General features: G+C 41.3%; 2 protein-coding genes across 5 annotated transcripts in view; one reads left to right on the top strand and one right to left on the bottom strand.

Moving 5' to 3' along the window:
* The window catches only part of pik3r5 (phosphoinositide-3-kinase, regulatory subunit 5), an 87994-nt gene that overhangs the window by 3189 nt on the left and 58928 nt on the right, over window positions 1-25877 (top strand). Inside the window, exons 2-3 of one of the 2 annotated variants that reach the window (XM_037764997.1) lie at window positions 722-770; window positions 907-976. In XM_037764997.1, the coding sequence (XP_037620925.1) occupies window positions 722-770; window positions 907-976 (119 nt within the window). The remainder of the gene's footprint in view (window positions 1-721; window positions 771-906; window positions 977-25877) is intronic. The other variant, XM_037765000.1, reaches the window with a different exon arrangement.
* Window positions 1-25877, bottom strand: part of ntn1a (netrin 1a) — a 71335-nt gene that overhangs the window by 20629 nt on the left and 24829 nt on the right. For 2 of the 3 annotated variants that reach the window (XM_037765002.1, XM_037765001.1), the window contains 2 exons: window positions 11997-12185; window positions 794-943 (listed from right to left, as the gene is read on the bottom strand). In XM_037765002.1, coding sequence (XP_037620930.1) covers window positions 794-943; window positions 11997-12185 — 339 coding nt within the window. The remainder of the gene's footprint in view (window positions 1-793; window positions 944-11996; window positions 12186-25877) is intronic. The other variant, XM_037765003.1, reaches the window with a different exon arrangement.

Below are 25877 nucleotides of genomic sequence, written 5' to 3'. Positions count from 1 at the left end.
AGACCAGATTACATAGAGAGAGGGACTTTATTTCACCTTATAGCTCTTACTTGACATTCCCAGGAATCAGCGATATCTGATAAGTTGATTTCTTTTATTCCTTTATTGGACCTCAGCCATGCATATGTAGAGATTTATCCCTCAAAGCTGTTAATTCCTAGTATCTTATTACAATTGCAAGAGCACCAATTAAAACATGTTTTCAGAATGAGACAAAAGAGCCAGTAAATATCCACAAATTGTCATTTGCTACGGGGCTATAGCTTTAAGTCTTCAACTACAGGCCTTCCCTTAGGTGATGCCATATTTTTCTCATCATGTTGACTATAATACAAGGCTATATTTTGTCTAATAAAATGGCCATTGGAGGCTGAGAACAAGATTGATTTTTGTAATCCAACCCAAAAGCTCCCTGCAGTTTTCTCTGACTAAGACACTTTGGGGCTCGGAGATGCCGGCGTTAACAGCCCTGCGTCTTCACTCAAATTTATGGAGACCAGCGAGCCGAGACCATAACCTTGAGGTTCACTTTTAATGGTGTGTTTATCTAAGCCAGCAGATTTACTGGTCAGAAAAACTGAACACAGTCAGACACTAAGCACTGTGAAGAAAAGAGGATTCAAGCAGTGTAGCGCACTGTAGTGTGTGATTTTTGAATGTGTGTATCATGTGTGTATCATCACAGTCTTGGTGTTTCCCTCCCTTTTCAAAATGTGTGCAGTCGACCTGAGGGCCAGGCCACGTTGTCCTGCAGTGAGGCAGATATAATGGTAAAGACTGGGTTTCCACGTACTTATGCAGGGGGCAATGGGCGAGCGGCTCTGCTGGTAGCCTTTAGCGCAGCGGTTGCACGTGATACCAGTCACGCCGTCTTTACAGGGACATTGTCCTGTGGTTTGGTTACAGGTTTTGCCAGCAGCACCCACGGGATGGCAATCACATGCTGTGAGGAAACAAAGGAAGAAAGAGAGGCACAGTGAGTGGTCACACACACACACGCACACACACAGACACACACACACACACATGTGAGGAGATACAAACATGTACTATCTATAGAGAGTGCAGGTGGGTACACAGCAGTGGAGGCAACAATAATAGAGCGGTGAGAGACAGGTGGAGGCGTGCACAGAGAGACAGAACTTACTCCAGGTCCAACGTTTTGAAGCGAAGTGTGACTAAAAGAGCAACACATCCTCTATAAGACTATAGAGGCACTGTTCCCTAATTAGATCATTAGCATGTACACATCACGTCTATACCTTTGCCAAGACACTGTACAGTATCAGCATGATCTTCAAATACAAATGTGTCTGTGTGCGTTTGTCCTTGGTGAGTAAACGCTCTGCAGCTGTATGTGTGAGGTAAAGAGAAAGGCGTCTGCATGTTTACCAAATGATAAAATAATGGAGGATAATCCTAATTGCCTGTTTCTGATTAATGCCGGGGCTTTGAACGCGAGCCCGAAAACGTCTGTCACACTTCCTCCCCAAACTGGGGGGTCTATCGAACACACATGCTTCAGGAATGTAATCATTTTCCAATTGTTTCCCGCCCAAATCCCCCCGATGCGAGCCCTTAATTCATTTCACAGCCAAACCCCTGTCAACGTATGAAATCAGTGCTGAATGATAGTTATCTGTTGTTTCTTTTCATCTATTTTTGGATGTGAATAGTATAGTGACTCTGGTGAGGAAAAGGTGGTTGAATTGACTCACAGTCAGTCCGTACAGTAAACCCTGACAGTCTAATCCAGACCAGAACATTCTTGATAATCTATCAACATTTCCAACTGCTTTACTCCGAAAAAAACCCCACAAAGCTTAAAACGCTGTTTGTCACCAAACTCTCACCACTATATTCTTCACCCCATGAGTGTTATATTTTGTGTTTATTTCTTATGGAAAACCAGCGATGCTGACTCTTCAGCCTCAGGGTTCACCGCCCCTCCCGAAAGATTTTTTTTCTGCGTTGTGTCACTTGTCACTCTGAAAAGCCTTCAAAGGCGTATAGCTGAATTATGTACTTTGAGGTTTGTGGGGGTATTTAGTGGTTTGGCCTGTTTTGTTTTTAACCGCACTGACTGGTTCAGCCCAGAGTACAAAATTACAGCTTCAAAACAATCAGTCCATTTCAGCCCGTTGCATTGAAATTAGGGCTGCAACTAACTAGGGATGCACCGATGCGGCTTATTCAGTCCTGATACCGATACCGATCCGATACTAGTGTTTAATCAATAAGCTGTATGCTCCAATGTGTGGAAGTGACTGGGATCATTCTTTTATGTGTAAGGCAACATCAGGCTTGACTTAAACATTACTTTCCTAACAAATTAATACATAGATATACATTTATGGAATTTATTATTTTATCTTATTATATTATATTATTAAAATAATAAATTGTGCACCAACAACTTGGTAAAAAAATCTTCAAAAGAATTCCAATTCCAGTATATAAAATATATAGTGTATAAACATAGAACTGAATTGAATAGATCGGCTCCATTATCACCGATACCCGATCCAGCTATTTGTGTCTGTATCGGCCCGATATCCAGTCCGGTATCGATGCATCCCTATAACTAACGATTATTTTCATTGTCGATTAATCTGTTGATTATTTTCTCCACTAATCATTTAGTTGTTTGGTCTATAAAATGTCAGAAAATGGTGAAAAATGTAGATCAGTGTGTTTCCCAAAGCTCAAGATGACGTCCTCACAAGTCTTGTTTTGTCCACAACTCAAAGACATTCAGTTTACTGTCATAGAGGAGTAAAGAAACCAGAGAATATTCACATTTAAGAAGCTTTTTTTTTCTTAAAAAAATACTCAAACTTATTAATTGATTGTAAAAATAGTTGGCGATTAATTTTATAGTTGGAAACTAATTGATTAATCATTGCAGCTCTAATTGAAATTAGTGTTTAATACGTATAAATATCAAAACCAGTTTGAATTAATAGTAAAGCTACTGTGTATTAATCCATAATGATACATCATGTAATCTGTCTGCAGGAACAGATGTTATTTGTTTCCGTTTTAATTTATGTCTTCATTTGATGCTTTCAAAAGTTTAATGTAAGTGTTCTCTACTTTGACCTCGAGTGTTGATCCGTTTGTTATTCATCCAGGCGGTACGAGGGAGCTGCTCTCTGGGAGATCCACATTACAGCGGGCCTCAGGGAAAACACTGCTGTAATGTAATACTGAATCTGTACTCTTTGTGATTGACCTCTTGGAAACAACATAGCTGTTGTTTTGTGAGATATATATACTACTGAAGTACAACTCCATCCTATGGCTGAAGTCCATAATTTAGGTTTCAGCAGGCCGCCTCTTCTCTATCACACACACACACACTCTCTCTCTTTTATCTCTATTGCCTGTTTCCTGTGATTCAGCTTCTGTTGCTGCTCTTATCTCTCCTCAGTGTGTTTGTGTGCTGTTCGCCCTCCTTATCAGACAGAAGCCTCCTTAAAGGTGTGTGTATCTATTTGTACCCTTTATCAGACCAATCTGTCACCGCTTTCATTGCTTAGTTGTGTCTAGCTCAGTGGGGAGGAACAGCACACACACACACACACACACACACACACACACGCTCAGCCTCAGGGAGCCCAATAAACAGCGTGGAGGCCGGTGCGGCACGTCTTCAGGCCCGTAAATTTAGGAGCATGTCAGAGGAGTTTGAGGCACGGGAGGGCAAAGTGCGTTTCTGGTTTGGAGCTTCAGAGAGCTCAGGTTATATTTATAGTGCGTCTTCCTGGTAACCACAGCTCCGAGCCTCAAGCCTGCCAGTAAATCAAGTTGCACAGCACATGGTCTACAGGTGGGAAACACTCTAGCCTCCCTCTCCTCCTCCACGGTCGGTCCTTGACTTGGCTGTCCGGTTTGGATGACAGATTGTCTGACTCTCTGGCTGGATGACCCACCTGTTGGCTAAAGGACCGGCTTACTCCGGAGGTGTGAGTGAGAGTTTCTGGTTTAAGTGTGTGTCCACTTAACGGTTAAGTGGCTGTGTGCTCAGCTCCATGGCTACTATAGATGGCTCGGGGAGATATGGGGACAAGAAGAGAGAGCAAAGAGGCCTCTTTCTGTCTTCCAGCGAGGAAAAGTGACAGAAGTTTATGATAAGAAGTGTAGCTGTGTGTATATAAGGCAACCTGTGGTCTTTCCCTAACAACGTGGAGCTGAATCTAAGGGATTAGCCCTGTATAACTGTCATGTTTCTCGATGAAGACAGAAATCCTAACGCTAAATGAAGCCTTTGGCGCCGGGAGTTGCAAATAAAAGAATGACAAATGTTCTTGGTTAATGGGGAGGGTGGAAGACTTTTTCAAAGGCAGGGCTCAGTCTGAGATTGCACAATGTGAGAATTTTGAACTCTGCCAATCGTTTACCATAAAGCTGGTGTTTGAAGTCTGAACTCCCCCCCCATTTGGCTTGTGTGTTCGGTGCCAATAAGAATAATTTGTTGGCCCTGGAATGAAGCCAAGCTACCCGAGTCTGCGTTCTATTATAATTAGGTTTATGCTCCTCCACAAGCAGAAAGAGATGGCGTTATTGGGTCGTTGCACTATACATAAACAGCTCTCTAAATGACGTGTTTATCTCGTAGAGGGTGTGTCCCGCTTGTTGTGTTGTTTGGTGTTTTATTGATCAGAGTATTAAGCTGCAATGGCCCCGAACAGCTTTTTTGCCACAAAGCAAGAGCCAAAAATGTCGGACATTTGTGAACGACGTTTGATGTGCGTTCTAATTGAAAACACGCACATATCACACACACCCGATGGAAATCCAGAGCTAAAAATGAAGTAATGAAAAAGAATATTTTTCAAATCCCAAAACCATTTTATGTGTGGTCAATAAAAAAAAGCCCTACTGTGTCAATGGGAGACATGTGCTGAGGGGAGGGGAGTAGGTTTTTAACATGTTATTCTGATTGGAACAGACCGTCCCTCAATAAAAAGCCTAATTTCCCTCTGTGTGCAAAAAATATGTTCCTCATCATCCCGCTGACCGACGCAATTACATGACGGTTGATGTTCGGATTCGAATGTGAAGGCCTGAATTCAATCCATCAGACACAGGACCGACGCCAACCTGCTCAAGCTTGATTTTATTAAGTTTAGATGGCTCTCTGAGGAGGACTAATCCGGAGCAGGGCTCATTATTTGGCCTCTCGTGTAGTTATCATTGTCGTTCAAAATGCTGTAGGCTAGGGCTGTGTATTGGCAAGAATGGGGCGATACGATATGTATTATTATACAGGGGTTACGATTCAATATATTGTGATTAGGGCTGTCAAAGTTAACAGGATAATAACGCGTTAACGTGAATTAATTTTAAATTTTAAATTTTTCTTTGACGCAATCGATCTTTCAGAGGTTGTAGCAGGCTCAGTTTTAAAGCTAGAGCGAAGATACTGGTATCATATGAAACTAAAAAAACTACGAAATCCATTAGTATCAACCATGTCATACTAGCTTGAGAAGGAGGTTAAATAACGCTCTGAACTTGCGCTACATTTTGGTGAGGAAAGCCTGGCATGGCCATTTTCACAGGGGTCCCGTGACCTCTGACCTCAAGATATGTGAATGAAAATGGTTTCTATGGGTACCCACGAGTCTCCCCTTTACAGACATGCCCACTTTATGATAATCACATGCAGTTTGGGGCAAGTCATAGTCAAGTCAGCACACTGGCACACTGACAGCTGTTGTTGCCTGTTGGGCTGCAGTTTGGCGTGTTATAATTTGAGCATATTTTTTATGCTAAATGCAGTACCTGTGAGGGTTTCTGGACAATATTTGTAATTTTCTTATGTTGTTAATTGATTTCCAATAATAAATATATACATACATTTGCATAAAGCAAGCATATTTGCCCACTTCCATGTTGATAAGAGTATTAAATACTTGACAAAACTCCTTTTAAGGTGCATTTCGAACAGATAAAAGATGTGCTATTAATTTGCGATTAATCACGACTGAATATTTAAATCGATTGACAGCTCTTGAATATTTGCATGTAAACTATCAATTAAAAATCATTGGTGTTTTTGAGAGTTGAAACTGTATCACAAAACATAATATTGCGATACTCAAGTGTATCAATATTATCGTACTGTCAATTCCGTATCAAGATGGGTTCTTAAGGAAATGTTTAACTTTTAAAATTAAATTAAGACTTTTAAAATCAGTGCCAGGGTGACAAACGGGGATAACAGACAGCTGATTAAACTCTACATAGAGCCGACACCGTAGAGTGATATCTCAGTTCTATGTCAGACGTGTTGAAAGACCACCCAGAGGGCTGCATGTCCTCTCAAATCTCACTATCACCTTTTTAAGTTGATGCATTTCTTCGTCAAATACGCTCAGTGTGTGTTTTATTCAGAGGCTTCAAACGGTTAAAGATTCAAACAAGAGCAGCTTGAAACGTATGCTGTGTTTACACTCTCGCTCAATGAGGGGTGAGGTTATAAATTTCGGCGTGTAAATGTAGCCACCGGGCAACGGCTCGCTCTGCAGCGGATAAAGCTGCCGCTGCTCTTTTTTGCTCGTAATGGCCTCCTATGGAAATGAGCTGCTTTCGGGGAGGATTGTATTACGCATATAAAAGCAAACTCTTGTGCTCCTCGACCTGCCCCGCGCTCCTCACGGTGGCCATTCTCCTCCAGAAAAGCCACACAGCTAAAGGGCTCTCTCTCTTGGAGTTCAATAAATAACCAAACCTCTTAATTGCTGTCACTTCGGCGCAGCGCTCACGCTGCTTGAGGAGCGGACAGAAATTAGTTCTGCGGTTTGAGTTTCATTGAATTATCTTGAGTTATGATGTGGTGAACCTGAGAGAATTTGACCGGGCGAGACTTTTGACAGCTCACATAGGTGTTTGACGTAAGGAAAAAGCGGTGTGTGTGGCAACGGTACGTTTATTAACAGAGAGAGCATGTAACACAATGACACACACCTTTTAAAGTCTTCATCTGTAACTCTCCAAATATAGTTTACGAAAATGTTTTAATTGGCAAAAGCAACAGTTCATGCTTCGTATCATTTGTCAGCTTGGGGTATAATTGCCACAGATCCTTTATTGTACGTCTGTTTTGATGTAACTGAATACCTCAGTAGAACTTGGACAGTGTTTGCTTATAATTACACAGAGCTGGGAGACGTGGGACGTGCATATACACTCTGGCAAATTTCATGGATTAAATTGAACAAAACGGTTTGGGTAAGCTGACAATTGTATAAATGATGATGAAATGTGTTTATATTTTAGTTCGGTGAGAATGTGAAGGAGTCAGAAGTGAGTTTGTGGGTGAAATGATTTAGTATTTACTAGTTTGGAGAATCTGATGTAATGAGTTTATGACGTGATTGCACTCCTGCTATGAGCCTATGGGACTATCATTATCCTACAACAATAATACTATTATATTATATAATATTTAATTGTTGTGAAATTCCACTATCAAAGCACACTGATGCTGTATTTTTGGGCTATAAGTTAATAACAGTGAAATTGTGCATGGCGGGGCTGATGTTGAGTCATGAGAATGAACAATAATGATAATCAGAACAATAATTGCAGCTGTAACTAATGATTGCTATTTTCAATACTGATTAACCGGTCAATAAGTTTGTCAATTAATTATATTTTGCTCTTTATGATGTCAGAAAATAGTGAAAAATGCTACATTGATCCATGTCAACAATTCAATGATCAACGATCCAATATCATCCATGCTAAGTGAAAACATCGATATACATCATCATCTTTAAGATGCGCCTTTTATTTTGAAAATCCCATTGCATGTTTGTGTCACCATTTCCGTCGAAGCGCACCTCCTTCCTAAACATTCAAACAGTGCTTAAATGTGAGAATTGTGGCACTTTATAGTGAACAACAGGAGGTCTATTTCTATTCTTTTTATTAAAACAATACATTGTTTTTCATTTAAATGTCTGGAAGAGCCCAGTAATAAAATTGTCAAATAATATTTTAGTGTTTTTTTAGGGGCGTAAAGATACGTCGATCTGGATCGATATATCGATTCAATGATCAACGATCCAATATATCGTTGAAAATTGAAAATATCGATACATATCATTATCATTAAGATGCGCCTTTATTTTGAAGTTCCCACTTTATATTTATTATTTTTTATTAAAAATAAATAATTATTTTTCATTTAAATGTCTGTATGAGCCCAGTAATAAAATGGTCAAATCATATTTTAGTTTTTTTTTTTGTGAGTTGATATAAATGTAACGGATTGTGTTAAATAGACATTTACAATATCATTTCATATAGATCGCAAGCTCCTGAATTCAATCAAATCAAAATGGTATCGTGGCAGACTTTGTGATATCGGCAAATATTGTATCGTTGTCCAGATAATCAATATAATATCGTATCATGATCAATGTATCGTCAAAACGATATAAAAATGTCCAACTCTATATATCTTTCTGTCGTTTCTATTGCGATATAGGCTGTATTTTGTTTTCTCTACAATTTCCCTTGAAATTGTTATTTTAATTTTGCACGCAAGTAGGCTTTACCCTGTGGTTATTTCATATATAGACTATTTATTTATTGAATTACCAGAAAACATGCTATATTGGGATATATATCGTTATATAAAAATGACCTATATCGGGATAGAATATTTTGGCCATATTGTCCAGCCCTAGTGTCGTGATGAAACTTTTGATTTACACCCCTAATTGCAATGCTCTCAGTTCTGACATTCTTTTAAAACAATTTTAAAAAGAGGCTAAATGTTGCATGTACACATCACATCAGCAGCAGGTTTCCCTCAGCGAGAGCGAGTCAGAACAGATGAGAGAAGCAGGCTGCCCTGAGACAGAGTCCATGCACAGAGGACAGATGAAGATGAAGGAGGCAGAGTTGCTGTCAGGAATCAGTAGTCAAATCAGTAGCACTAGTTATCAAAAAGCTTTACACGGACATAAAATACAGAGCCGGCCCCACATATCCAGTTTACTCCAGATGCCAGAGGTCCACACCAGGTGCATTTTTCAAAATTTTCTGACTTGCTGTTTTGACTTTCACTTCATGACTCATTTAACCAAAGTTTCCTAACATCAAATGAGTCATCGACGTCGTATGAGAGCAGATTTCCACATCAGTAGTAGAAACTGATTTATCTCACTCCAGGCAGGCTGTTCTCCAGTCATGGTGAAAAACATTTTATCGTTACATGAACTCTGAGGGGGTTTTCACTCTGCTTTAATTTGGCTCTACAGCAAAACCATTCATGGATTTGTTCTGATCTGGTGACCCAAACGTTGCTCGTTTCCAAGGTCTCTCATGTCAGTGGCTGCTAGCAGACTGAGACACTCACCAGTGGAAGCAATAAAGGAGTAATGAAAAGCAGCCTGTAAACATCGTAAATATGCTGGATTAATCATTTGTTTGCGAAACTATCCATCATTTATAAATGTGGAGAAAATTTGGTATAATGACAAATTATACCATCAATACCTAAGTCAAATATGATTTAATTATTTACCAGACATGAATATAAGAATTAGGGCTGTCAAAGTTAACGGGATAATAACGCGTAAATTAGTTTTAATGACACTAATTTCTTTAACACATTAACGCAACTTGCGATTTTTAGGTTGTAGCGGGCTAAGTTTTAAAGCTAGAGTGAAGATATTGGTATCATATGAAACTAGAAAAAGATACCAACCACGTCATACTAGCTTGTCAGTAAGGCGCCTAAATAATGCTCCAAACCTACCCTAAATTTTGGCGAGGAAAATCTGTCATGGCCTCAAGATATGTGAATAAAAATGGGTTCTATGGGTACCCACGAGTCTCCCCTTTACAGACATGCCCACTTTATGATAATCACATGCAGTTTTGGGGCAAGTCATAATCAAGTCAGCACACTGACACACTTTTATGTACATTTTTGTTAATTGATTTCCAATAATAAATAAATATATACATACATTTCCATAAAGCAAGCTTGTTTTCCCACTCACATGTTGATAAGAGTATGAACTACTTGACTCTCTTTAAGGTACATGTTGAACAGATAAAAAAAATTGCAATTAATCGAGATTAACTATGGACAATCATGCAATTAATAGCAATTAACTATTTTAATCGATTGACAGCCCTAATAAGAATAGGATAAAACATTTGCTGCATTTTGGCACAGATCTTCCTAATTAGCAGTATCTATTATGCTTTTATGCTCTACATTTTGTCTACTGTATATTGTAAACTGTATATTTTGTCTGCAAGTAAACAGATTTCACAGTTCTTAATTCTGTGGTGAAATGCACAGCAGGACCTTGAGGCATCTAACTTTTTTTTTTTCCTGTGACGAGCAACAAACCCCCCATGAAAGTGAGTGATGGGATGCTGAAAGAATCAAGTCTGTGACACATGAGAAAGGGATGTAAGAACAACAAAAAAAAAAAAAGCGAGGTTTCATCTCCACAATTAGCCAGCCTGGTAGACACAGCGGAGGATAGGGGTTAATGATACACAACGTCCCGTCGTGATGAATGTGTGTTTGCATTCCTGCTCGACAGGAGAATGGGCCCAAAGCCGCGGAAGGTGTTAATGTCACTTTAAGAACATAGCTCATGAGCGGCTGCTGGAAGAGGAGGAGAATCAAATGCATTTGTCAGAGCTTTTTGTTATGAATTTGTGTTCATGCAGAGAACGAAACGTGCTCGATGTGGTCGCTGGATGTCAGGAATTTAATGACACCGAATGTGCGACGTTCTCTTGCATTAGTCGGATGAATGTTTTTGTTGCAGCGGCGTGAAGCGTGTCATGGTGGCACATGCTCTATCTGCAGAGGTCATGTATTAGTCGTGAGTAAATGTAATTCATCTTTACAGACCATTGTCTTTGTCTGAATGTCGGATTCTTTTGCAGCTGTTTTACTCTTCAGACATGCCTTCTGTCAAACTGACTGATTGGTCAGTTTATTTATTTACTCCCTGGTGAATGATGTGAGAAAACTCTGGCTTAAACTGTCAGCAGGCGGCTAATATTTCCTCTTTGGAAGTGAGCGCTCTGAATCCCTCAAACAAGGTATGCGTGTATTTCTGTGTGTGTGTGTGTGTGTCCATACGAAGCGACTCTGAGGTGTCTCTGGGCTTGTTTGCACAGGGATTCAGCTCCTGTTATCTTTCCCTGCAGCTATAGAAGAGGTGAGAAAATATACCCTCTCTCTTTTCAGTCACCCCCCCTCCTCTTCCTCTTCCTCCTCCTCCTCCTCCTCCTCTCTTTCTTTGACCCTTATTAGCTACGGTGAGGGCTGATGGCAGGCGATTCATCCAGCAGTGAGTTGTGAGCACACCTGTGTGGGGGTGTGTTCTTCTTGTCCTCCTCCTCTTCCTCTTCTCCTCACCCTCCCTCCCATCTTTCACTCCCTTGCCACCCCTCTCAACCTGCTTTACCCCCCCCCCCCCCCTTTTCTTCTCTCTTCGTCCTGCAGCCCTTCCACCGATCTTCCTTCTCATTCGTCTTTGACCTGCACCGGGGATCACTTCACACCTCCGCTCTGTTTGTTTTGCTTGTCCTGTCATCCCCTCTCTCACCCCCCACCCCCCAACCTCCCACCCCCGAACGAAGCCAAATAACTCAGCTGTCGATGAGGGAACACCCAGCCCGACCCGCCCCATACCGCCACGACCTCCACAATCCCAACAGACCCCCAACTCATCTCCGCCGACAGAGAGGGAGATGAGGGCGAGACAGGCTCAGGAATGAAAAGACTGCTGGCTCCCCCCACTTCCTGTAATTCATCTAAAACTGTTTCCTATCAGAGCTAAATAATCCCAGTAGTAGCTGGTATTGCGTATGCAAGTGTTACTATGCATCTCGGATGAAATTTCGAAGAGCGATATTTCAGAACTTTTTTCATTTAATCAGATATTGAAGTTGTATTAAAATCTTTCCCTGGCCAGAAAAGAGAGAGAGCACGGTACCTTTGCAGGCTTTCCTGTGTGAGATGGGTTTGGACAGGTCTCGGTAGTAGCCCTCCTTGCAGTAGTGGCAGTGGCGTCCGGCCGTGTTGTGGCGACAGTTGAGGCAGACTCCTCCGCTCTTCCTCCCCGACAGCTTGTACAGCTCCATGTTGAAACGACACCTTCGGGCGTGAAGGTTACAGTTACAGGCTGCGGAGGGAATAAAACAGGATGCAAAGAGGTTAAATCGGTGTGAAACAAAAAGGTTACTGCAGAATTTGTTCCAGTTATCGATGACAGACTAATAGTTGGTAAATGATGGTTTTATTGAACCTGCTTTAAATATGTTATAGCTGAGCTAAAAAAAAAGTTATTCCTCAATTTTCGTGCGTTTTCCTATGAATGTCCAGCGTCAATTTCGGCTCCTCCTCCTCCGTATGCGGCATTCACTGCTCTTTATACTTCCTCATTCACAATTATTATGGATTATTATTGAATTGATTTTGTGTGATATTTATGAATTACAGTGCATTACATTTCGTAGGTATAGCTACGGACGGTGTATGAGAACAACCTGCAAGAGCCACAGATTCAAAGAGACACATTTTTGGTTGTTTTACATCTCTTTGTAGTCGTTTTGCATCTCGTTTTGTTTTTGTGTCTCGTTTTGGTCGTTTTGTGTCTCTTTGTGGCCACTGTGTGACTTTCCAACAAGAAATGTTAGCAGTAACTTCAAACAGAGGCTCATGCCCAGGGGCCCCCTAACCTTTTGGGCCGCTGGGCCTGTGCCCAGTAGTCCCGTTTGGTAATCTGTCCATGCTCATGTGACCCTTTTTGAGAGTTTAAAATCCTCTAGGTATCCCTTTAGAGCACCTCAACTCTCAGGTAGAGGCAATAATGTTACATATTCTCCTTTTTTCGCCATTTATTCCTTTATTTGACAGTCTAGAGACAGATATTGGAAATGGGGGGAGAAAGAGAGAGAGGGGTATGACATGCAACAAAGGATGGGATGTTGCGGTAATGTGGCATGCGTTGTAACCACTCTGCTACCGAGGCGCTCAATATTGTCCTATTTTCTTATTATTACTGAATTGACACAGATGAAAAACAATGCCTTTATGCCAGTAAGTAATACTACTACCCTACTGGTATGTGATAATGTACAATGATGTCTTGACACCTTGGCAGTGGAAATAAGTCCAATATAATTACACCTTTTTAAGTTTAATCGTAGTCACTTCGTAGACAATCAGATCAGAGTGTTTTCTGTGACCGCAATAAATTATTGTCGTTCCCAGAATCATTTGTCTGTGTTTATAAGACTGAAATCTGAGTTGAGTCTGAGGGAAGGTGAGAAAGTCCTCTGATAATGAGGTCAAACACTGCGTCCTTTTTCTACCTCTCTTCAGTTACTAACTCTACTCATCACTCCCTTTTCATTTCTAGAGCTCTTCGCCTCGGCGTCCTCGCCTGCTCTCCAGAGTCCAAACTGTACTAAACAGAAAGTGAAGGCCTGGTATTACCATTCCTCCTCTCTCTGCGTATCCCTGTGAGCATGCGCGAGACCCCTCGCCGCCGCTGCCGCTTGTTTACTGATGAGTACAGTTGCCAGCGCTAAGTTTAATTAGCCAGCTGATGTTTATTCATGACTCTCTGGCAGCGGAGTCGAGTGAGGCAGACATGCCCAACTTCATTAAGGCCGGCCGTCCGAGACACCGGTCCTCCACCACCTCCACAGACACATTCATGCATTATTAACAGCAGCGCTTCTCATACAGTTTGTGGCTCTACATACATACTGTACTGTGTATGTGTGTGTGTGTGTATGTGTGTATGGTTATCTGGGTCCAACTGGGGTCCCCTGGTTGGTTCATCTGTCCGTGTTTTTCTGCACCACCTCTTCACACGGCTCTTTTCATCATCTGCCCATCATAATGCAGGAGCTCTCACTTCCCTCAGCATCCCTCAACCTGGCGTCTCACTGGTGTGTGTGAGTGTGTTTTTCTGGATGTGTGTGTCTGTTTAGGACCCCCGAGACTCCTTCTCTCTACTCCAAGGACCTAATTACAATATCTTTTCTAAAATACACATACAGTACACACACACACACACATTAGCAGCTCGGTGCCTTATCAGTAGTGACTTGGCTTTCTGTGTTTCCTGCAGGACAGCAGGGGTTTAATTAGTGATCTGTGCCTGCTTGTTCTCCCTGCCTGCTTCACACTGTTGGTCTTAAGCCTCAGTATGTCATGACTGCAATGCAAAAAAAAACAACTCAAGACTTTTAATGCCACAAGACCAGAAGATGATGATATTTCCATTATATTTTCTGGGAAAATAAGATGTGCTTCGCCTTGAGTAGATTCATGTAGGGATGCCATGTAGAGGTGTAAGAAAATATTGAGTATTGCGATATTTTGTGATATTGTATCCATCGATTTTATACAGTTATATATAAAAAGTTAGTTTATATAGTTTACAAGCAAAGATGAACTCTCACTCAATTCTTGCAAGTAACCAAGTACATGGCAGGGGTGTAAGAATATATCGAGTATTGCGTTTATGTTTTGTTATACTGTATTGATTCTCAAAAACACTATCTATTTTACTCAGATTGTATGCATATGACAGTGTGTTCTTCATACTATAACAGTTTTCCCTGTATCATGATACGTATCGTATCGCCAGATTCATGCTAAATACAAAGCACTAATGTCATGAGAACCGATACTTTGGTACCAAGTCGATGCCATAATTAAAAAAAATGTGACTGTAATCATTTTTCTACAGTACCGCAGGTACCATAAATACTGTCGGGGCTTGAGACTAATGGCGTCCCGTCGTCTTAGGGATGATAAAAATGTGTTTTGGATGCAGTAAACTCACTATCGACATGTCTAGGAGACGCACCCTATTTTTTCCCCTGATAATGCTACATTGCGAACAACATATCTGTGTTGAAATCGGGATGTGCCATTGATTTACATTAGGATGCGTTCAGGCGCTATTCAGGAAAAAATGGATGAGGGAAAATTCTAACGTTATCATGATGTGTCGTTTTTGGCGAGAAACTTGAATAAATCCAGTTGTTTGAAGGAGATGTTTTCACAGCAAAATAAACTAGATAATACAGAGAGGATTATGTTGAAGTACATGGGATTTATAGTTTTACTTTTGTTATTTTCCGTGGTATCGAATTCATTATCGAGAGTCGTGGAATTCCGCTGGTATTGGTATCGACTACTATATTTCTGGTATTGTGTCAACCCCTAGATTCGGGTAAAAACGACCACCTTTACTCTCGTGTCCTGTAGACTCACCTGACTGGATTTACACCTATCCTTTCCTTAAAGTGACAAAGATCTGCTGTTTCCATTGTCGTCTTAAGCTAGATTTACACCTGTGCATGACTCATGTTGTTAGCCTTTCAGCGTTCCTTCCTGGCTCCACTGGAAACCCCCTGAAGCCCACTGATGATAGCCACAACCCCTTAGTGTGTGTCTCTGCACAAAACTGTTGAGATTATAAAAGATGTTGAGGCCATAAAAGTGCATTCTCTTTCATCCATAGATATTTTGTGGCTAAATTGGTATTTATTTTAGCCACAGAGATCAGTTGATAACACTATGGATTCAATTCTTCCCTGTTTAGACAGCTCCGTAATAATCTGTGTCACTGAGCTGGCTGTCAATCCAGCCTGTAAAAAAATGCCAGAGGGCAGGTTCAGCCTCTCTCTGTGATTCTGGGCCACGCTTGGTGAAAGCTATCTCTGCGCCCGCCTGCAGGTGATAGAGATCAGTGTAGTGGAGGATCAGTGCTTGGTCTCAGACCTGCAGACACGTCTCCGTTACACTACAAAGATTGTTTCACGCCCTTCCTAAATGAAGACAGGGGGAATTCTGGCCCACCGGACTACACGGCGGCGGTGAGAATAATGTTGTCCTGGAAGGCATGTTGGATACTGAAGAAGAGACAGTATTATACAAGCTGGATGTGAAGGTGTGGAGCAGGGGGCCACATTGTGTCTGACGGTATCAGGCTTCATAAGGTATTATGTCAGATAATGGGGACGAGTGAGAAGCACTTTATCTAAACTCACTGACATTGGGCGTGATGCAAGCTTGTTCACACAATACCCCCTCACACATTGGAAAAAATGTTAGTGTTGGCGCAATTCCAAGTGTTTCATGAGCGCAAGACTGTTTTATAAATGACATCATCAAGGCCTTGTCCAAATTAAAGCACATTTAATTAGAAAACAATTGAAGATTTGTAAGCCAATTTGTCTGGCGTGAGCTTATCAGCTTTTCCTGCGGCGTTCTAAAACAACCGCTTGTCGTTCAGACGTCTCGGTGTTATCTAGTCATGGTTTGCTTTCATATCAGGCGAAAAATCAGCTTTTGTTTAAAGATAACAATATGCTGTCAGTCATGAGCAAATACCCCAGTGACACCTTTTCCTTCAACAAGACTTCTTTGCTATTAATTCATTTTAATATATAACGTATTATAGCACTCGTATGCATCGCCCTATGTGTCCGTCATAACGTACTCCATTCAGTGATTATCATAAAGCAAATAATCATCAATAAACGTTTTCAGTTTTAGAGTGGTATTAATTTGAATTAGGGCTGCCTCCTTTTAGTCGATTAGTCGAATAATCGGTCGTTTTGATCTTAGTCAACTAAGATTTCTTTATTCGATTAGTCGTTTTTTATGCTTTTTTTTTATTGACTTATTTCCAATAAACGTATGATGTTTCTTTGGTGGAGTACAGCCTTATCATTTTTGTCACATAACCTCTTCTTAATGTAACATGTTGATCACTCTAAGACACCTATTCTCATGGATGTTATTAGATAAATCGTTGTATTGTGTATACCGAGGTTGACAGGCCTTGGTCGTCTGACTTCCACCGTTCCACAGAATTCCATAAGACCTCCTGGTTAGATTTGCCATCAACCACAAATACATTCCTACCTATTTAAGTATGAATGTCAGCTTGTTTCTGATGTTCAGTTTCTTGTGTTGTGGAAACACCTTTGTGTCAAGGCAAGAGAACAAACGCATGTTTGATAAATTCACTCCTGGCAGGAAATCTGTGAGTTTGACTGTGAGTTTTTTAAATCAAAATGACAGCATCTTCTCCGTCAAGATTAAAAAGATTGATACCGTGGTAGAGGTTTTATTAAAATTCCCACATCGTGCTTTGATTCTGAAGCAGCAGCTGCAGCCTAAAGCAAACTTAAACTGGACCACACTGACATAAAACATGTCTGTCAGAAGCAACCGCTGAGATAATTTGAGAGGGAGATACAAATATTTAGTTAAAACTAGTCCATCACTTCTAAAATTACCGAGAACTAAATATGAGGCTTTCTTTTTGTTATTGTTTTATCCCATTGAACAAAAAACACACGGCATTATATTGGTCCCTCAACTAGAAAGTGGAAGTGGACGTTTCCTCTGTGTCATTCTCCTAAAAGACACCAAGACACATTGAGAATGAACAGGAAACCTGCTCTCTGTAGCTGCTGAAATACCTGCCATCTCTTTTCAGGAGGATCGCTGTGATTACAGGACCAAATAATGGCAAAGAGGACCTTTGCTGCACACACACACACACACACATACACACACACACACACACACACACACACACACATTCCTCACGCCTGCTCTTTACAACCAGCAGGTTTCTGCCCTTCAGAGGAGACACAAAAGCTGAGCTGTAGTTTATTTCAGCCAAGCAATCAGCTCACACACCTTCACAGCAAACAAAAGCTACTGCTACCATTCACACACACACACACACACACACACACACAGACGCATGCCGAGTGCACCAGGTGCACTTTAAAGACCAGTTTGCTCCCAGCTTCATGTGATTAAATATTCCATCTATGTGTTAATATGAGAAGAATAAATGGATCAACTATAAAAACAAGAAAGAAATTGCATGAAAAAAAACATTTTATTTATTTAAACAAAATATTTTTGTTGTGTAACACATATTAAATCCATCACAATTTGAGTAGCTTTGTAAAATTACGTTAGCAAAGACTACCTTTACCTTATAGGACGCCTTCAAATGTTTGGTCTGTTTTCAATCAAGTTAACTGCTTCAGGCTGGATTAGCGAGTCGGTGGGCGGCTGTAACCGCCCCCCCAGGTGAGCAGTAAAAAGAAGTGTGAACTGATACCTTTAAAACAAGAGTAATTGAATTAGCTGGATAAAGCTAAGCTTACCCAAAGCTTTTCAACACCTCCTGTAATGTGCACCGCCACTGCACCGCCACTGTAATGAGTCTCGCAGCTGTTTTGGCCTCCAACAACTGCAGAATTTGACAGGAAGCTGATTTGTTTATATGGTGTTGCTGTTTCCCGCTCATCCAAGGAAACACGGGGCCTCGGAGCAGCGTCTGAGTGCGTTTTTGGAAAAGTTGGCTAATTAGTTTCTTTGAGTGGTTCCCAGCAACTATCAACTGACCTCAGTCTCGTAGCAGCACGGAGGCGGCCTTCCCTCGGCTAATTAGAGAGAAAATTCAAGCAACAGAGCTGGAGGTTGAGGTTAATCTCATCGTACTTACGATAAGTCTGGTAATTGAGTGATGTCGGTCACATCCTTGATTTGTTCTAGAGACACTCGAGCAACTGATCTGCCACTTTCGCTCTAAATCCACACACTTCTGGCTGCTCATTACCCCAAACATATGAAGACAAGAGAAACTTGAAAAGTATTTTTTTGTGCCTTATCAGACCATATGAGACAATACTGTCGTCAACATTCTCATCAAATAGAAATTTCCGGTCTTTTTGTGAGGTCAGGTCAGGCAGCTCTCAGGAGATGTCAGCCTCCCCGCTGCCGTCACCTCCACCGCTCACCCAAACAGGACAGAAAACCAAAACCCAACACCGCCGCCAGCGAGCAGGAGACCTGCAGGAGCTCTGCTATTCTGCTTTTAAACAAACACCAAGGGGAGTCTACACATGAACAGTTTACTTTTAATCCTGTGAGCGCCCCCAAAAGTAATCAGATTAACTTCTAAAACCCCCCTCAAGAGAAAATGAAAAAAAATATCGGATGTCCTCTGAGAGAGAGAGAAAGTTTAAAGATGTATATATTCACTATGACTTATTTTTGCAAATGTTTTCATAAACTGTGCCCCAAAATATCTGGAACAGCTTGATCCCCCCCTCTATACTGTATGGTGCATTAAATTAAATCATGGCAGTCTGTAAAGCATCCCTCTTTATATCCGCCTCATATATTTATACACACACACACATACAGAGTACCAAGCTGGATTCACAGCGCTCGGATGAGCTGCCCTCTGGCCCTCTAACCAGCAGCCTGCTCTCTCTGGGGGTCGATGGGGAAACATAACAAACCACATGCCGGGAAAGTTTGGGACGTTTGCTGCTTGACATAGCCCAACATCAGATGTGTGTTGCACACCAAACCCCACGTGGATACATTTCAGAGATCCAGTGTGTGAGCAACTGATGTGTGTATGTCTGTGTTCATGTGACTCACAGAGGGACAATACGTTAACGCCATGAAGGCAATTCAAGGAGAATACTGGTGTCAAGTTAACTGCTTCCTTGGCTGACAAAGGTTCCTTACAGGGTAGCTTTGGTCTTTTTCAAACAGGACCCTATGACATCTCTTGATTCGGATTAGCCAACAGATTATGGCTTGTGAAAGTGCCCTAAGTGACTAATGGGGACAAAAAATTTCGAATTGGTCCAGTATTGAGAGAGAGCGCTGTAACCGGCAGCCACGAAACGAACTGTGAGGGCAAGTGAGCAGCGTCTATGAAACCACTAAAAGTGCTTGTTTTTGCTATGACCATAATGTCAGACGCTTATAATAACAATCTGAGCCTGTCATGGCCAAAACAAGCACTTTTAGTGGATGTAAATGATAGTGCCAGCTTGCCCCAATAGGATTACATTGCAGCCTGTGAGCAGCTGCCGTCATCAGCCCTCTGCCTCAATATTGGACCAATTTCAGAAATCATCATAGTCATTTAGGCACAAAAACATGGGAAAATATTTATTTTTTCCCATGTTGAAAAATACTGAAGTTACCCTTTAAGTAAAGTAAAGTTACTTTTGTAAAGCAACAGAGTCGTTAGGGACTATTTCTTGCAGAAGACTCTCAATTTTTCCTGTAGGAGTCAAGTTATTGATAGCCGATTCTTAAGTATCCTAAAAGTAGCAATAACACATTTTAAAAATAATCCATTACAAGTAAAGGTATCAGCAAAATGCATCATATTTTATAAACTCATATCATATGATTTGTATATAAAATCTTAAAAGTGAGTGAATGTTTGGAAGAGCCAAATCTAGTTTCATGCTTGACATAATAAAACATATCCTTTTGTTTTGTTTTTTTATACCGTACAAGGAAGAATGACAGCAAATGAGCTCAGATATTTATGTTATAAGTATCTAGCCAGAAGAATTACAATAAGTAGAATAACAACAATTGGCACAAAGTGACAAAAAAAAAACCCACTGATATTATCCTTTTATTGTCTGGGATTTCTTGTTGAGCGCAGACATCCCAAACAATCATTTTGTGGCCAGATTAATTCTGTGTTGATATTTTATCAGGGAGGAGCGATTTAAAAACGTTATTGTGACTTCAGTCGTCTTGCTAGACTGATGTCGGACCACACACTGAAGATGTGATTCACAGACGGTGGAATTTCACTCTGAAGAACTGATCGCCCATCTCTGATAATGACTGTTTCTCCCAAAACAACTGATGAATTTGACTTTTTTTAAAAAAAAAGCCTCCATAATAACTGTTGAACCAAAACACAGAGTGATGTGAAATAACAGTAACCACTGTATATTTTGCTCTCTGTTCCATATCAACCAATAAATCTGTTTCATGGAAACAGTTTATTTAGCCTCTTATAAATTAGAACAATACGGCTTTCTTTCTTTGTGTTTGTTGATCCAGACACTGGCGGGATAAAGACGGGAATTTCCAAATAAAATGAGAGCTAATTGAGGACAATTGAGGGATTGAGATGATATATGGAGTGCTCATCCTTAGATGCAATTATGGCTCTATATAAATGTCATTTACCATTTACTGTACCAGCTCAAGTAATCCTTTTTAAACACGCAAATCATTTGTCTGTCATTAGTTGTTGCCACAATATGTTTAATTGCTGTACAAATTGCAGTAAATTATCTTCATACAGACGAAATGTGTGTTCTTTTCCCCTTCGATATACAATCAGCTCCTCTTTCTAAAACACAGCTAAATGGCATGTTTTCACCACATATTACTCATATTTAATCTGAAGAAAAACATCACTCCATCACACAAATAAAACTTTCAACACGGGTTAAAAAGCAAACGTAGCAATGATGGTAAATTGTCAAATTTTCAACGGCTTTTGCAAGATCCGTAAACTTCTGAAATTAGGATAAATAGAAAACCAAACTCCTACGAGACAAAAACAAACCGCTACTTTTTATTATGGCAATATGAAACAAATAGAAATGTGTTGAAATCCAGCAAACAGGAAGGTACTCATCCTAAAAGGTCAACACATCTTTCACAAAGTATACCCTTTCAGATTTCATGACGTTTCTTCAGCAACAATTAGCCAACAATTTCCTTTTCATCTGCTCATTTCTGCTGAAACACAATGCTGCAAATTGCACAGAGCGAAGGGTGAGAGTTTCCGAAAAAATTCAGAGAACAAACAAAGAAAAGGGTGGGAGAGAGAGAGAGAGAGATTATGCTGGTGTCATGGAGGATGTGTGAAGTGTGTGGGGAGTTTAAGGTCAACACTGGTCAGTGTGTATTGGGGAGCACCCTGGGAATGCCGTGAAACTATACGGGCTGATGGAGCGAGGAGTGAGTGGGAAGAGGGAAAGGAGAGGAGGATGCTGCAGAGATTATATCAGGCTAATTTAATTCCTTTATTGCAGCCAATTAGCCGCAGCACTTCAGCCCCCTGTGAGCCCTCTAGCCCTCTTCACTCGCTCTCTAATGACCCCGACTAAACTCTGGATCTCAGCTGCTCCCAAAGAAGGCCATGTTTCACAGCCGCTGTATTTTTAATAAGCAGATTGCCACAGACACTGTACCAAGGATGAGAGAGTTAGAGAGAGAGAGAGGGAAATATATAGAGCGATAAGGAAGCTGGGAAAAGTAGAGATGAGGTGGACAGACGGAGGGAAGGAGATCAGCGTATACTGCTTGTTAAATCCCAGGCCTGACTCGAGGAGACTTGGCTAATTGAGATCAAGTCACACAGAATATTCATCAGTCCTTGCAGGGTTATCAAAGGCACATTAAATATGCGGCGAGGACTGATTTCCACTGGACAGATTCCATTCGCCGTCAACTTGCAGCCTTTACACGCCAGTCTGACCTTTTTTTACGCATCAGTCAAGCTGTTTATCTATTTCTACTTTTCTTTAGTTCATAATTTAACACTCGGATGTTTTCTCATATTTTGGTCAAATTATGCAATTCCCAGCGCAGGCAGAGTCTACGGAGCGTGTTCTGTCAGTGGGTGATAAAATGTGTCTGATTATCCGACCGACGCAATTAAAGAGCGGTGAGAACCGCCTCGCCTCAGTGCGAGCAGGGATCCCTCATGAAGCTATTAGCAAGCGGAGCGAAGGTTAATGTTAAGCAACGGATTTACTGTATACTGCAGAGTAAATACCAACAGAGCACGGCACAACTCCATATCTATACAGCACAAGTATACAGTATTTACAGTATTTAACCAAACAATGTAATGCAGAAAATATTATGAAAAAGGACATATTTTTTTCACAAAGTAGAGAAAAACAAATATTTGCAGCAATTAAACTGCTATACCGGCATTAGTCAAAATTGTGTAATTGCTCTTTATTTATTGATATTATTATGCACATTTTTAAAAAGATTTTCTCTTATTTGTCTGTACTCATATTTGTAATTTCTACAATCTCTGCTTTTATTTTCCTGCGTGAATATCAGTTTTCAACTCCAGGACAAATTGAAAAAGGCACTCTGATAAAAGCTTTCTTCATAAAAAAATCCAACTTTTTACAGTTACTGCACTGATTTTCCGTCATTGTCATTTATAAGTTTAGAAAGTCTTGCAGTACTGAAGCAGGACACTCAGTCCATGCATGTACGTTTGTAAAGGTCTAATTTGTCTCTCTGTTTGGCCTCGGATACACATAAAGCTGGCATTTTCAATCCATAAAATGAATATATTTGAAAATGTTGGTAAATAGGGGAAAAATGTGCTCTCTAAAAAAATAGGACTTACATGGGATACATTTTCTTTTACCCTAACCTTGCGGGTATTTGATTACATTTGTAATTTGTTGGAGGTAGAATAAAGCTAGCTTTAGTTTTAGTTTATTTGAGAAGGGACAGTGCAAATTAATAAATACACATGGTATAAAAAAATATGAGAATTGGGCTAAAAGGCTATTTTCATCTGTTGTCACTGTCCAAGGTGTTACAGAAAATACATCAGAACAAAAACATATCAGAGGGCATGCAGTTTAGATGTTGGAAAAGGACAGACAGTTGTTAGAAGCAGTAGTGACATTTATATAAAATGACTTCAGACAAGCAAGACATATAGATAGAAGCAGCAAAAGAGAGTTTAGTGCTGACATGTGTATGCATTAACCATCCATTGTTTTAATTGGTTACTGAAAGATCTTTAAGTGTTTTTTGTGCCTGATTTGTATTGGAATTAAATTCCACTCTCTGTGATAGACCATGTATACAGTAGTAGTGCAATCTCCTGAAGGGAAGCTGAAGTTGTTTATGTCCAGTAGAAAACAAAACGCCTGATAAGACTATTTTCCTACTGTCCTACGAGCCTGCAAACATTTACAAACAAAGTGAAATGTGATCATAAAGCCGTTGACACATTAACACCATTTCAAATGTACATTACATTCATATGCACACGGCCTTATAGTCTGCAGCAGCAGCAGCCTCCAGCAGCAGGCCGGCCCGCTCCATGCTGAGCTAAATGGCCCATATATTCACTCTCTGTCTTCATGTGGGGGCTAATAAGGCCTTTCCTTTTTCAAGAGTCTAACTAGCCACACAGAGGCACAACAACAAAGAAAGGCCTAATGGCCTCCAATTTCCCGCATTAGTGCCCATTTAATGGCTGACCTGCCCTCTCGTTAGGCAGCGCAGCATGGGAGCACTTCTCAGCCTTAGTGCGAGTGTGCACACACACACACACACACACACACACACACACACACACACACACACACGGTCCTTCAGCCCTCCTCAGCCACTCTGCCTCGGGCCCCTGCAACACTTCCACCCCACGCTGAGACCGCATAATAGGCCAGTTTGTAAAAGGGCCGGCCTGTGATCAGTGGTGCATCCATTTGCTGAGTAATCAAGGCTCTTTTGTCTGAGTGGTGTGTGTGTGTGTGTGCGTGTGAGAAGGTGTGAGTGCGTGTGTGTGTGAAAGCGTGTGCACCTGCGTGAGAGAGATTCTCTCTGCCCATCTGTCTTTATTTGTGCGCCCGTCACTCTCAGAGTGCGTGTCTCCATGCGAGTGTTTGCGTGAGTAATTCCAAGATAAAGTGGCGCTGCCTGGAAAAGATCTCCTCCAATTCATGTCTATGGGAAAAAACACCGGCTGACATACAGTGCGGGAATAAAGGGAGCCCGGCTAGAGCCACGGAGGGGCTGACGAGAGTGCGTTGTGTGTATGTCAGCTATGCCATAAAAATGCCATGGGTGGAGGATGACATTGGCAGGTCCTATTCAGGGCTATAGAAGTGAAAGGCCCTTTAGGGTGGAAAAAAAGATTCCTCAGGCCTGTCAGGTCCCCATAGCTCCACGCCGAACAATACCCACTAAGAGCAGCTGTCTTAATAGCGTGAGGGACTGACAGCTTTAGGAGCGATGCGATGCTCGGAGCAGCATCCACGCAAGCTTTAGCCCAAAACAACGCTCCGCTGTGCGACAACATAATGCAATCTAACAGGATAGTTTACTGTTGGCCAGACCCTTGAATGCATCGCGTACGTTTCTATTACACATGAGCTGACAGTGTTGGCTCAAGGAACCTCGTGTGTGAACGGATGCAGTGGTGGCACGTTAGCAATAGATCCATCCTGAGCGTGATGATGATTGGAACTAACTGGATTTACAGATTCCTCAGCAGGAAGACCAAAATTCAGTCCAAAAGTTTGGTTTATATCGACGGGGCTATGAGTGGGAACGGTGTGTGTAAATGGATTTGACTGATGGAGCAATGTTTCCTTTTCAAAGTAAAGGCGGATTACTGAAACAAGTGGCGGACGTTTCTTTCTGCCATCAGCGTCTGATCTGATAATCACAGTGTGAACGTTTTGAGGCTCCTCCTCCTCCTCAAGTATTAGCTGCGAATCAATTGTGCAATGGTCTGCAACCGCAGCGCAGCTCCTCGCCATCAACCTGGCTGTCAAAGCCAAGTATAATAAGGTTTCTCCCCCCGTCTATTGTTTTACATCCAGCCATTACCTAACCCTGTCTCCTCCGCCTCACACATCCACAAACGGCGCTTTCACGGAGGGGAACGCGCATCGGAAACACGCGAGACAGATCTCTAAATCTTCCCCAAACAAGGGCTCTCCCTGCTTATGTCAAACATCACCTCCAGTCTGTTTACTCCGCGAGTTTGGTTTCTATGGGACCTAGCAGATCCATAGTGTTTTGGGTTCACATTAACTTCTGGCAGGTCGTCTTGTGCGTTGCTGGCCCCGAGGCTGACAGGGATGGGCCGGCGCTGTCAGTGCGAGACAATGAGACGGAGCTTACACTGGGCTAACTCACGCTCCTCCATAACCGTGATTCATACTAATCCCACAGCCTTCGCAATTAAGGCAAT

The sequence above is a fragment of the Sebastes umbrosus genome, chromosome 3 (genome assembly GCF_015220745.1).
Source record: "Sebastes umbrosus isolate fSebUmb1 chromosome 3, fSebUmb1.pri, whole genome shotgun sequence".
Taxonomy (NCBI): Eukaryota; Metazoa; Chordata; class Actinopteri; order Perciformes; family Sebastidae; genus Sebastes; species Sebastes umbrosus.
Note: the sequence above shows the minus strand (reverse complement) of the source record. Positions and strands in the feature narration are given on the sequence as shown.